The sequence below is a fragment of the Carica papaya genome, chromosome 9, assembly GCF_054855325.1.
Source record: "Carica papaya isolate Zhongbai chromosome 9, ASM5485532v1, whole genome shotgun sequence".
NCBI classification, from domain to species: Eukaryota; Viridiplantae; Streptophyta; class Magnoliopsida; order Brassicales; family Caricaceae; genus Carica; species Carica papaya.
Window position 1 is genome coordinate 16,737,415 of NC_142317.1, and position 13,854 is coordinate 16,751,268.

Genomic DNA, 13,854 nt, shown 5'->3' on the forward strand with positions numbered 1-13,854 from the left:
TTTGCTAAACTCAACATTGTGGTCCTTATTACCATAATTGCAACGAATGTAACGATTTTCAATCTGTTAGTCTTGTTGACAATATTTACAAGTTCATCGCCAAGGTGCTTTTAATCATATTAATCAGTGAAGTGGTGGGAGTGAACTAACATTCTGTTTTAAAAGGGTGACAAATCATAGACACAGACTTGATTGTTAATGAAGTTATCAACTCGATCCTCAAGTCTAGAATAGGAGGTATCTTGTGCAATGTTGATATTGGAAAAGCTTATGATCATGTTTTTGTGCTTCTTGCTCTACTTGGATGAGTTTTAGTGAAAGACGGTGCAAGTGGATTAGGAGGTATTCATTGCTTCTTTTTAGCTTATAAGGGTCTGACACAAGGAGATCCTTTTTATTTGTTCCATTTCATCTTGATCATGGAGCCTTTAAACCGATTTTACCAATACCCAAACCTGGTTTGAAGCTATTTAGTGTGAGTCTCTTTGGAATGAAATTGAGAATCACAAGAAATACAACCTCATTGCTTGGATACAGTTAACAGGTCATCATGGAGAGGCGAGCTTGGATAAAATCTTTGAACCAATGAACAGATCTCTTTTGGCCAAGTCGCTATGGAAATACATATCGTCAAAGAGGGGCTTATGCAAGGAAGGAAGATCTCGTGGCTAAATATGGGGTGGGGGGGAGAAGGAAAGAAACTGAGACATTCCCACAACACACATCTCTGGAAAATTAATATGATATGGAATAAGTTTATGGATTTGGCGTGGTTCTAGGTTGGTGACGGTCAAGGAGTTAGCTTTTAGTGTGACTATTGATGCAGGAAGATACCCAAAAACCTTAGTTTCACAAGTTTTTCGAACTCTTTGAGGCCTCAATTAAGTGACTGCGCGACATTGAGATTACCCTTATGCTCCCTCTGGGAACCTAGCACTGTTCCATAACCTTAATTATTAGGATATTGATCACTTTATTGGCCTAGTCGACATATAATCACATCTCTTATGGGATCCTAGACAAAAAATGTGGGCAATTTCTAAAAATGCTGACTTCTTGGTGAAATCCTACTACCTCAATCTTGTGTCCCAATTTGCTATGGCCTTTGAATTTCCTCCGAAACAGATGGGAACAAGAAAGCTTCCCTTCAGATGTCATTCTTTTCTTGAAAGTGGCACGATGGGAAAATTCTTGCTTTGGATGATACGAGTAGAGATGATACCATCATTGTTAATGGTTGTCCACTTTTGCTTGCAGGAGAATGGATCTCCTATCAGAAGTGTACGGGGCTCCAATATCTCTTTACACAACCTATCTTCAGTGATTAGGACTCAGTTGTGGATGAAATATGGGCTTGGAAAGATATTTCAACCAACAAGTATAGAAATAATCTCATTCCACTTATATCGTAGGTCATTATGTGGATTACATGGAACAAAAGAAATAGAATTTTTTGCGACAAAGTTTCTTAATTTGTCGATATCAAAGAAATTAGTTCTGGACCTCAAGTTATTTGTTTAGATGTCACTCTATGCTTTATGGAGAGGACATGTGAACTTCCATTGATCCTTTCACTTCTGCTTCTTGGTTCTTGTTTTATATCCTTCTCTTTTTTTTTTTCAAGTGAGAAAAAAAGTTCTATTGAGAACTTCTTGCAAGAAAGAGGTTCCAGGATATATGACCACCACAATGATTTAAAGAAAGCACTTGGGATCTGGGGTAGAGTATGTTCGGAGGCAAAGTTAGGAAGGGTGATTCCCTCACCCAATGATCTTCGGGAAAAGGAAAATCTCGTCTGATTTCATTTCATGCTAATTTTCCTTTTTCCCTTGCTTCCTCTTTCTTTCCTTTTCACAATTGTCTTCTAGAGGAGCATGTCTGATTTCATTTCATGCTAATTTTCCTTTTCCCTTGCTTCCTCTTTCTTTCCTTTTCACAATTGTCTTCTAGAGGAGCATATACGTGTCTGTGTTTGCGGAACAACTATAGACTTGGAATTTGCACATGCATATTAAAGTTTGAATCAACATTAATATCAAGTATTACCGTCAATTTGTGCTCCACTTTTGCAATCTCTTCAAGAAGACGTGACTCCTCGATAAATGGTAATATACAAGTAGCCTGCAAAATCAGAGTAAAAAAACTAAGCACAACTGTCATTCAAACAGGATTTCAACCTGAACTAAACTTCAAAACAGAACAAACTATTTCAAACATAACTTCTGCTGGAGTTCAACAATAAGATCATAAATTTTCAAAGTTAACGACAACACAAAAACATGAAACTTAGAAACCTGAAATTTACAAATGGTGCTAACATGTATGCAGGAAAACAAAAATATATAGAAATCTACTTAAAACCTCAAGTACAATGCACAAATTTACATATGCAGGTGTCTGGACCGTCTGCATGGTCAAGGATATAGCTGAGGTTTTCTAAGATGACCCTAAATGAGGTGGAAGCATTTTGTTATTTTCAATTATTGCCCCTTTAGAAGTGAAAAGATCTTTCTTAATGGAGTCACATTGTGCTGTCAGAAAATAACTGCCAACATGTACTAATTCTTTTTGGAAGATGCAAGCTCCCTCAAAGGTAAGATCTTATTTGGACTGCAGTACTTCACCTCAGTACTTAACATGATTAATAGGTGCTCATAGGTGATGTCCAAATAGAGCCACTTTGCAGATATTTATCTAATATATAATAGGAGATTAGAGGCTAGGGTCATTTGTATTTGAACTCTGAGGTTATACTTTTTTTTAAAAGAAAAGAAAAATAATATTATTCACATAGATACCAAAGGGATATCACCTAAGTACAAAAATTAGTTACAAATCAATCAAGTGGTTCATAACAATCCCAAGATTCTCCCAATTTTTGATATCATGACCTAATAAAATAGAACCAAAATTGTGTATCCATCTATTTTTAACATGTGTAAAATTAGTCTCATTGTCCTCAAAAGCTCTCGCATTCATTCTTTCCACACAACCCAAAAAATGGTTAGTGGAATAAGAAATAAATGTCTTTTCTTTTTACCATGCCTAGGCCCACAATTCATTGCTCACGTTTTCAGCCATAACCCAATTCAGCCCCAGCAACCCTTAAAACAGAACACCATAAGCTATAAGTCTTTGGGCACCATAACAGTAAATGATTACAAGTTTCCTCATCAGATTTGCACAAATAGCATCTGTTAGCCATGGTAATTCTTCTTATTTTAAGCATATCTATAGTCAAAATGCATTCTTTTGCAGCTTTTCAAGTCCGTTTAAAGGGAGCAACTTGGTTGATACTGCTGCTGTCCCTCTTACGCAGGACTGTGTACATAGACATCACAGAAAAACCTTTCTTCTCATCTGGTTTCCACACTCTCTTATCTCTGTTATCATTCAGTTTTTCACTGCCAAGGCACCATAGCAGATTGCAATACTGATCAACTTCCCAGTCCTGTAAATTTCTTACCAGTTTCACATTCGAGATCCACTCCTCCCCCACCTTATCGTAAATATCCCTCACCTTAGCCTCTTTATCACAAGCAATTTCAAAGATTCTAGGATAGCAATCTTTAAGCTTATATCTGCCCACCCATTCATCATACCAGAAACTGATATCCACCCCATTCCCCAATAGCCACCTGACACGGTCCATAAAGGATAAACTGTCATTATTAATTTTCTTCCAAAGGCTCAAACCATGCGATTTGAATCTTCCCCTCCTACCTCTCTCCTTCTCCCAATTTCCCCACCTTGCTCTCACCACCTCCCTCCATAGCCGCCCCTCCTCAACAAGCGATCTCCATAACCATTTCCCTTGAAAGGCACGGTTTAAATCCCTAATAGACCTCAAACCCAGCCCGTCACATACCGGTTTCTTCACCTCCTCCCACCTAATTAAATGGTTATTTCTATTCCCCTCATCATCACCCCAAAGAAATCTACATTGGATTCTTTCAAGTTTATTAGCAATGCTGACCGGGATGGTTAAAATAGAGAGATAGTAAATAGTTAAGTTTGCTAACATGCTTTTTATCAAAGTAAGTCTACCCCCTTTTGAAAGAAAATTTCTCTTCCACCCCACCAATCTTTTCTCAAACAACTCCACAATAGACTCCCAAGTTTTCTCCCTAGTTTTCGTATTTTTGAATTTGGCCCTAAGAGGGTAAGCCTAAGTATTTGATTGGGAATGTAGTAGTCTTACACCCAAGCACTATAGCCGACCTCTCCTCATCCATTCTATCACCAATTCTAACCACCTCCATCTTTCTCATGTTGATTTTAAGGCCGGACACCATTTGAAAGCAAAGGAGGATGCATATCAAATGTAACATAGCATTTATAGAAGGTTCACAAAAAATAAGAACATCATCTGCAAAGAAAAGATGAGAAATTCTTATCCTCTCCTTCCCCCTCCCCACCTCCACCTCCTTCAATAAATCTAACTCCCCTGCCCTCTCCATCAATCTATTACCATCATGGTAAGGAAAAGTAAAGGTGACAAAGAATCCCCTTGGCGGAGACCTCTAGAAGCATTAAAGAAAGAAGATGAACCCCCATTCACCATAACCGTGAAAGAGGTGGTAGATATGCATTTCATGATCCAACCGCGCCATTTATCTCCAAATCCCATTCTCATCATCATGTAGCCCACAAAATTTCAGCAAATATGATCATAAGCCTTCTCCATATCGATTTTACACAATATGCCCTCTTTTTTCCAGCCCCACCAAATCATCCACAACTTCATTGGCAATCATCACAACATCAAAAATTTGCTACCCTCACCAAAAGCATTCTGGTTTTCACCAATCACCTCCCCCAAAACCTTAGAAAGTCTCTTTGCAAGCACTCTAAAAATCAATTTGTACAAACTCCCCACCAAGCTAATCGGTCTAAACTCTTTTATATCTTTCGCACCTGTTACCTTAGAGATAAGCACCAAGAAAGTCGAGTTAATGGATTTGACAAAACACCCCGTTCTATGGAACTCATTAAAAACATCAAGCACATCTTTCTTAATCACGTTCCAAAAAAACTTGATAGAATTTCATATTGAAACCATCCAGACCCGGTGCCTTCTCCCCATTGCACTCATCAAGGCATCCCTTGATTTCCTCTTCCGTGAACGGAGCCTCCAAACCATTTCTACTCTCATCCCCTAGTCTCCTAAAATACAAATTATTAAGGTTGGGTCTTCTAAATTCATCTTCAGAGTAGAGATGCTGGAAAAATTGTTTGGCCCCCCTCCTCATACTCTCCTTGCCTCTCACAAGTTCCCCATTACAGCAAAGTTTCTCCACATAGTTGTTTTTCCTATGGAAATTAGCTAAATAGTGAAAATATCTTGTGTTTCTATCCCCCTCCTTAAGCCATTTCTCCCTAGCTTTTTGTCTCGAAGACACAACCTCCAGATTCATCACTGCAACCACCCCTTTTCTTACTTCCTCCCTCCTTATCCTACTCTGCTCACCCAAACTGCCCTCCATCTCTTTACCGTCAAGGTAGCCTAGTTCTTTAAGATTCTCATTTAAAGCCTTCTCTGATCTGCTCTCCTCCTCCTTTGACCATCTCTTAATTTCATTTTTAAGGAATTTCAGCTTTGAAGTAAAGATGAAACTGTTGGTGCCCTCAACCGTATTCTGCCAACAATTAACCACCATACCCTGAACCCCTCAACGAACAGCCACTTGTTGTCCAATGTAAAAGGTGTGGGACCCCATATAATGCCTTCCAGGACAAGGCATATTGGGAAATGATCAGATATAGGTCGGCTAATGACTTTTTGGCTTAAACCTGCAAGCTGCATTAACAAACAATTAGAAATAAGGAACTAGTCAATCCTTGACCAAGACAAACACTCCCTGCCACTCGACCAGGTCCACCTCCCGCCCCCAAGTGGGTGATCCACAAGTTCCAGCATATCAATCATCTCCTTAAACTTCTCATTCTCTCCCATTCTAGTACCCATCTCTAACCTCTCCCTCATGAGTAAAACCATAGTAAAATCTCCTCCCACCACCCACCTCTCACCCCACTTCATTTAGCCCTCCCCAACTCATCCCAGAGCCACTCCCTCTCCTCATTATTCCCTCTATAATGGATACCAGAGAAGACACACCTCTCACTATCCCTGCAGCCCTTAATCACACATCTTTTGCTAGTAAGAGTCTAATTTCAAGTTCTATCAATAAACTCAACACCCTCTATTCTATCCCTTCAAAACACATCCCAAACAATTTACTCACCTTGACTAAATTCCTCACGACCCACGCCAAGTATTGCTCTGCCAAGTCACCATCAGCCAAGACCAACATCTCCCTTGAAAGGTGATAAGTCTAAATAAGCTACACATCCAGAACCCCTCTCTCATCATCCTTCATCATCTCGAATTCAATCAGAGCCCTATCATTTCCGGAGCTGTCGCTGCTAGCTCTAACCTCAAATCTGTCTTCTTCAGTCATCCCGACGACTCCTCCCCCTTCAGCAGATAGAGATGTGTCCATCGAAATACCAGACAAAAAAGAGTTGTCCATATAAAAATCCTCCTCCCTCTCGTCTTCATCTGACTCCGCTCCTTCAATAGCGTACTCCCCCTCGAAGCAATTAGGTTTTTCAGAATCAATCTCACTTATACCCTCCTCAGCACATTTAATCTCCCTTTTATTAGTTGTTAGTGAGTTGGACAAACTTTTTTTGGGCTATCAGATTTTCTTTATTTTCCTCCTGACCCTTTGCTTGCTCGTTTCTGGGACATCAACCCATTTTCTTTTTTCAGCTCAAGAATATTTGCCTCTTGAGTTAACCAATAACTCACAGAATTTTCTCTCTCAACTTTCTTCCCGCTTACTTACTCCCACGTGACACCCCACGTCTCCCAATTTGAAATTTGAATTGGCCCGACCCATACCTATTCAACTCAAGGAGGCAACCTGTCCTACCCGACTCGGCATTGCAATAGGCAAACGAGGCACCTCGGCGAAAGTGGGCGACTTCTTCCCAGTTCTCAGCTCCAATTCCAAGTTACAACCTAAGCATATGAACAACTCAGCCGCCTGCCCAGTCACCACAACCCCAAAATTACCATCGGCCGGATCATTCACCTCAAACCCTTTAAACTCTTCAATCAACTACTCAAGGGGGAAAAGCCTTATACCAACCACCTCATGCACAACTTCTATAAACCGCCACCACCCCTCCGCCTTGTTTCCTTCCGATACAAAAACACTATTCATTCTATTGTTAGAACCCTCTTTCACCTCCAAGAACACTAGAAAATTACCGCACCTATTTCCAACCAAGGTCATGCACTGCACAACGATCTCCAACTACTTCTACAATAGCTACTCCACGCCCCTTCAAACATCTCCTATCTAAATTTTTTAAAGCTCTGGAGAAGCCAATCCACATCCCCTTTCTGAAAGAAATGGACTTCCAGAACCCCCTTCCATTCTCATACATCCGAACTCTATTCCCCTCCTCCACCACATTGAAAGTTTTTTGCTCAACCGCTAAAAATTTCCGCCGACCCACTGGCATTATATGTGAGTGGTCCGTTGTCACGAGATTACCCACGCAAAAACCAGATAACTCTCTCTAAGACTTTCTCTCTCTAAGACTCTCTCTAAGACAATATTTTCAAAATTTTAAATATTGGAATGGCAGTTTCAATCTACTTTACCCAAATCGAGATCTTTCAATCAGTTAACGCAAACCCGCTACTTTGAGGTCATACCTTGAAACAGGTTATTTGCCCTCTTTGTTAGCATTGGGTTTGCCCGTGCAATATTGAGGTGTTTCTTTTTCCTATCTATCTGAGGGATTTTGTCAAGAATAAGGAGCAAGAAGTATTGTTGATAAAAGCACTCTTCAAATCTCATGTTAGCCATACTCATGTCATTTGGTATAGATCCTATGTGCGGCTTCTTTATAAGCTAAGGAACATGGTTCTTTTGGGAAAGCCTTTATCTATTCTGTAAAGAAATTGTGAGGATGCCGAATTTTAAAATCAGCAATCTTTTCTTTCTAGGTTTTCTTCCTCGATTCTCTCCTATTTTGAGAGAATACCATATCCTTGCTCTTTATAATCTCTTTCTCTTTCCTACTTAATAATATGTTCTTTTTCTATTAAAAAAGAACTCCAATGGAGCACATTTCTAATTGACTGATGATATTGATTCTGTTTATGAACCGGATAAATTTTGAGAGAACAAATATTTTTTGGACAGAAGAAACACCTGATATTATTTAATGAAATTGGTACAAACATGCATATGAAAATTCAAAATTAACAAATACCTGCCAAGGAAAAAGTTTTCCTTCCATATCGACCTCGAAATCTGCCAAGTAAATCTCATAAGCAAACCAAAAAAGGAGAATAAAAGCCCCGAGACTTTGACTCTGATGGCAGTACTCCCTCTTAAGTGATAATGATTTTTTTTTAAATAAAAAGTGTGAAAAGTATTATTAACAAAGTACCAAGGAAGCACCACCTGTATACAAAGAATTTACAATTGTGTCAGAGTGTCAATAACATTCCCAAAATCCTCATATCTAATAATGTCATGGCCCAACAAGATAGAACCCAACTAATGAAACCATATATCTTTCAATCTATGGTTCTCAACCTCTTTACCTTCAAAAACTCTAAGATTTCTTTCCTTCCAAAGGATCTCAAAAAATGGTCGATGGAATAAGCTTTACAAATTCTCTCTTTTTACATACCCCATGCCAAGCCCATATTCAAAGGGCCATGCTAGAACAGCCATGCTCTTCAATCAGGGAGACATTGAGGGTATATCTAAAAGAACAAGAAATCAGTGTGATTCTTACCATCAGGGTAAAAGTCCAAAATAGGTGATGCCACATTCGTCATTAACTCCCTGTAAGACAAAGGAAGTGCGTGTGCACTGCATGTGCAACCCTATGGTCAGACATTGATTATTTAAACGTAAAGGCAAAAAGTACACAAGTTAGATCCAAGACCTTGCAGCAGGCAACACAGCCATCAGTTGATCCAATGGCTTGAATGGCTTCCCAAGGGTGAATTGAACTTCTAATTGATCAATACCACAAAAATCCGAAGCAAAGGGCGCATAATGATAAGGGTAAAACCTGCACATTTGAGAACATATTGATGAGAAAGTATACTCAGGGAGATATTGCATACAAAAAATGGAGAAGTTGAGTAACATAATCACAGGTGAGATTATCCTCATTGCCCCAAGGCCAAAAGTCCTTCTCAGGTACAAATGTGCCAGGGAATTGTTCCAATTTTCTTTCTCTTTAATAATGAAATATATTACTGAAGGACAGCAGAATTACAAAAGAGCAAGGATAAGACATCCTAATTTTTAGTCCACTACTTCGATAGCAGCACACAATGGTTAGTTCAAACTTAAGTGAATAGTGAACCATTAAAGGAAATTTAAGTGGTTAGCACAGCGATTTGCTCAAGGGTTCACATTCAATGTTTACCAGGATTTGCTTCTTCTGAGACAAAATTCAAGTCACTGATTAATGATTATTTTAAATTTTGCATATGGATCGGATCTCTATTTTGTCTTCAAGCTTTTTACTTTATATATTGTGTTTCTTGATTCCATGTTATCGGTTAAAACTTGAAAATTACAAAAAGAAGAAGGATGAAACATCCTCATAAAGCCTCCTAACAACAGAGGATAAAGATAAAAAATGGTAAATAAAAATCAACACAAAGTAGCTCCCTGATTTTGTTGAACTATAATAAAGATATATCTCCAAAACAAACATGTTCTTTTGCCCACAAAGAGTCCAAAAAAGTAATTTTGTCCCAAAGAAACTGAAGAGGGACGTGGCATTCCTCAAACATTCTATGACTATGCACCATCCCACCAACTGCAAACTAGGCTCCTTTCCAGAGGATCCTGGCTTCTTCAGTCACACATTCCCTTTCAAGAGGTGAACCAGAAAACACTTCAAAGAAGGTGCAGAAACCCACATCAAATCAGAAGTATCAGATATGTAGTCCGAATTTACCAATCCACATCACAAAGGAGTAAGGGACCGTTAGATTCCTCCTTCCAGAAATACATAACACAAATAGTTGGGAACGACTTAACCACCGAACTTGCAACAAATTATTTGTGATAAGCTGTTGAAAACAGCAACCCAAGCAAAACATTAATTTAGACAGAACTTTCACCTTCAGAAAAGCACAGAAGAAAAACATATTAGATATGGTTAAAACAGGATTTAACCTGTTCATGCTATTTAACCTGAAGAATCGAATTTCAAAACTATGCTATTTAACCTGAGAATAAAAGTGCAAAGGCTCCAACACATTAAGCAAAGATAACATATCAATAGATTCCTAATCATTGAGGTTTTTGAAAAGTGCATTCTCCATGAATAGATCATGGAGTAGCTTCAATGATCATGGAGTAAATTTTTTGTTCCATGAAAAGTGCCCCTAGCTTCAATGATCATGTATCTATCATGAATAGAGGCTTGGGGAAAGGTTGGGCAAAGAAAGATTGCCCATTCAAGTTTCTGTCATCGACAAAGAAGGGAATATTCACCAACCCTCACATAGGTAAGGGAATGAAAAGAAATAGAGTTGGAAGATGGATCTCTACAGACTCCTTCTTGTGCAGCCCCTAGTTGCCCTTATCACCATTTGCCACGAGAAAGAGGTTTAAATGGAAAACACCATAACCACTTTGCAAAGAATAATAGATAGTACTAAGTTAAACATGTTTGAGAAATTATATATGAATAACAGGGTCAGCATAAGCATGAACTCTATCTTCACCAATCTAATTTCCATGAAGGAAAGGTGATGCAGAACCTGGATCAACACATGCAATCCAAAATTTCACATATAACACTAGTATACACAAACGTAAATGTCTAAATAAACCCCTCCCTACTGAATCCACAATCAACCTGTGATTGAGAATTAAAAAAACTAAAATAAACGAACTGATTAGAATATCACAAAAAATACTTGATAAGTTAAAATTAATTCAAGAAAAAAGATTGATGAAAATGGTACAAGTTATCTTAATAAGTAAACATCAATTTTCCACTAGAAAAAAAAAATTAAAGAAACCTCCCTAAAAAGCAATTTAGCCAACAGCTAACCAAAGCTAAAAGTTTATATTTATTGATCATAAACTTTGATGTCTTAACAACCAAAGCAGTAAGGCCTTTATACAGGCATAAAGCTCACTAATTCTACTAGAATTCGATGATTAAATCCTAGAAAAACTATAATTACATTCTTTTTCTTTTTTTATTGAAATAATTTAAATATTTTAAAAATGGTTGTTAGATTGAGCACAGCCCATCAGGTGTTGCTAGGCATGGAGAGTACCATTGAAGAGAGGGGGAGGTTTTCGTTGCTCTGTTTCCAGCGTCCTGCAGTCTCCTCCACTCTAAGAGTAAAGAGCACTAAGCTTACGCTAAACACTCATAACTCAACTCCCCTTTTGGAACCGGCGGGCCAGCATTTAACACTCTGAAGCCCAACCTAATGGACCGTGCCAATTTCCAACCACCTTAATACCCCCACTTAGGTAACAAGCCAACGTTACCAGGCTCGGCAACTCTAATTACATTCTTATCTATAAATCTAATAAAATATTAATTTAAAGAAGCATAACATAAAAAAAATAAAAGTCTTCTCTCTTGATAAGTGTTGATGTTGTAGTCGACTTCTCCATACTTTATTGTACTTGGATTTGGACTTCAAAATTTAATTAACTGTTGTTGAAGAAGTTGAGTTGAAATTGCTTTAAACGGCTTCCCAATTGAAGTAAAAAACAAACTTTCCTCCATGAGAAAATCAAGAAAAAAATCTAGGAAAAAATCTAAGATAAAATTTACGAAAAAATCTAGGAAAAAATTCCAAGAAAAAATCTAAGAGAAAATCTAGAATTCCCTACGATGAAATGAAGAAGAGTGTAATCTCAGCCAAAACTTGTGATGATAGGATTCTTCTTTTCTTATCTTGACAAGGATTCTAAATTGATGAAAACTCTCGGTTTCAATTATATAAACCTCTTGAAACTCGATTTTACTTGGTAGTATAAGAATTCTTGAATCCTTATGAGATTTTCTTGAAGTTGAAAACCATTAAGAGGAAAGTTTTGTTCAGCTAAGATTGTGGAAGAATGAACAATCAAGTATCCTAGAGTTTTTGAAATCTTATTACTCACATGATTAATATATCCTAAAAGAGATGAGTGTTCAGTTATGACTCTTCCAAAAAGAATAGACAAATTCCTCATGTGAAATGCCCGATATTCCATGATTGGGAAGACTTTTTTGGCCATTTGCTTGTAATAATCTTTGTCATGGGATCTTAGTGTGAGTTGTCCCGCCTTTCCTCGCATCATCACCTCCTTCAAAATGGTTCATCTTTGAATTGAGACCATCTCGTGTGGTGATTTAACCAACTCTTCCTCTTGCAAGAAAGAAACAACACCACTAAACAAAGAAAGGTTAGAGTAATTATAGATTCTCTTTTCTTTCTTCTACCAAGGGATCATCATGTTCTTTTTCTCCCACGACATTATTGTTTTCTTCTCGCATGGCGTCATCTTTCCTTTCTTCCACAACTTTATTTTCCCGTTGATTGGATCGTCCTTCTCTACGTCATCACATGAATGGGCATCCTCCTTCTAGAATTGGTTTTTGGCTTTTTATGAAGTAGATCTTTTCCTTACTTCCGTCCAATGACACTCTTTAAGCATTTTTTGGAACTCTTCAATATAGAGTTTTATATTGGTTAGTTCACTAAGCAAAGACATTATGAGAAACCTGCAAGAATGGTTAGAAAATAACACTTGCTCATGTGTTTTAATCTTGTGTTTCACTCATTTTGTAAATCTTCTTCCCTCAAGTTGAATACCAAAATTGTACTATTTTGAATCAAGATAATAAAAACTTATTTAGGACACATCAAAAAACATTAGGGAAAGAAAATTGCAACACAACTTCTAAAAGTACAAGCGTAAACACACAGATGAAGTTGGTGTGTGTTTATGTATAATGCTAAGTAACTAGGATGCAATTAACTACATAGTGATGCAATGGAACAAAATTACAATAAACAAATGAAACTTGAAGTGCAAGGAAAGACACTATGAATATGATATATATATATTTATATTTTTTATTTCTGTTGTATCATGAGTATTAATAAAATGGTGGATGCAAAGTAGGCTGTTTTTTTTTTACTATAATACATTATGAAATCACTTGAAGAACAAAGATTGATGAGGATTCAACTGATATTAATCAGTTGGGTGCCAATTATGCAAAACAAGAATACAAAGCATAGATATTAATAATGTCTAAGAGATATTCAATCCAAAGGGGTCACCATCGTCTTTAGTAAAATGTACATTTGGTACCATTGGTGTGTTGTATGATTTATCTCCTAACTTTTCGATTTCTGCAAGTCGATTAAGCACATACTTTCTCTGAGATAAGAAAATCACTTTTTTGTTTCTTCTTACTTCTTCTCTCAAAAACTATTTTAACTAATCCAAATCTTTCATGTGAAACTTGGTATACAAGAATGAACTGATAGAAGATATTTCTGCACAATTATCTCCTATAATGACAAAATAATCAACATAAACAATAATAAGTACAATAACAATTGTTAATTGTGTATAAAAAATAGAGAATTCCTCAAAAGTACTTCACTAAATTGTCAAACCACGCACGAAGAATCTGCTTCAAGTCATGCAAAGAATTCCTCAAATGATAGACTTTCTCGTACTCTCCTTAACCAACAAATGCAGGAGGTTGATCCATATAAACTTCTTCTAAGAGATTGCCATGAAGGAATGCATTATTGATATC

General features: G+C 37.4%; 1 protein-coding gene and 1 pseudogene across 3 annotated transcripts in view; both read right to left on the reverse strand.

The window, feature by feature from the left end:
- The window catches only part of LOC110812601 (uncharacterized), a 55,412-nt gene that overhangs the window by 14,272 nt on the left and 27,286 nt on the right, over nucleotides 1–13,854 (reverse strand). For all 3 annotated transcript variants that reach the window (XM_088211148.1, XM_088211149.1, XM_088211150.1), the window contains 4 exons: nucleotides 8,983–9,111; nucleotides 8,830–8,906; nucleotides 8,296–8,336; nucleotides 2,047–2,121 (listed from right to left, as the gene is read on the reverse strand). In XM_088211148.1, coding sequence (XP_088067274.1) covers nucleotides 2,047–2,121; nucleotides 8,296–8,336; nucleotides 8,830–8,906; nucleotides 8,983–9,111 — 322 coding nt within the window. The remainder of the gene's footprint in view (nucleotides 1–2,046; nucleotides 2,122–8,295; nucleotides 8,337–8,829; nucleotides 8,907–8,982; nucleotides 9,112–13,854) is intronic.
- On the reverse strand, nucleotides 11,297–11,583 carry LOC148240131 (signal recognition particle RNA; annotated as a pseudogene).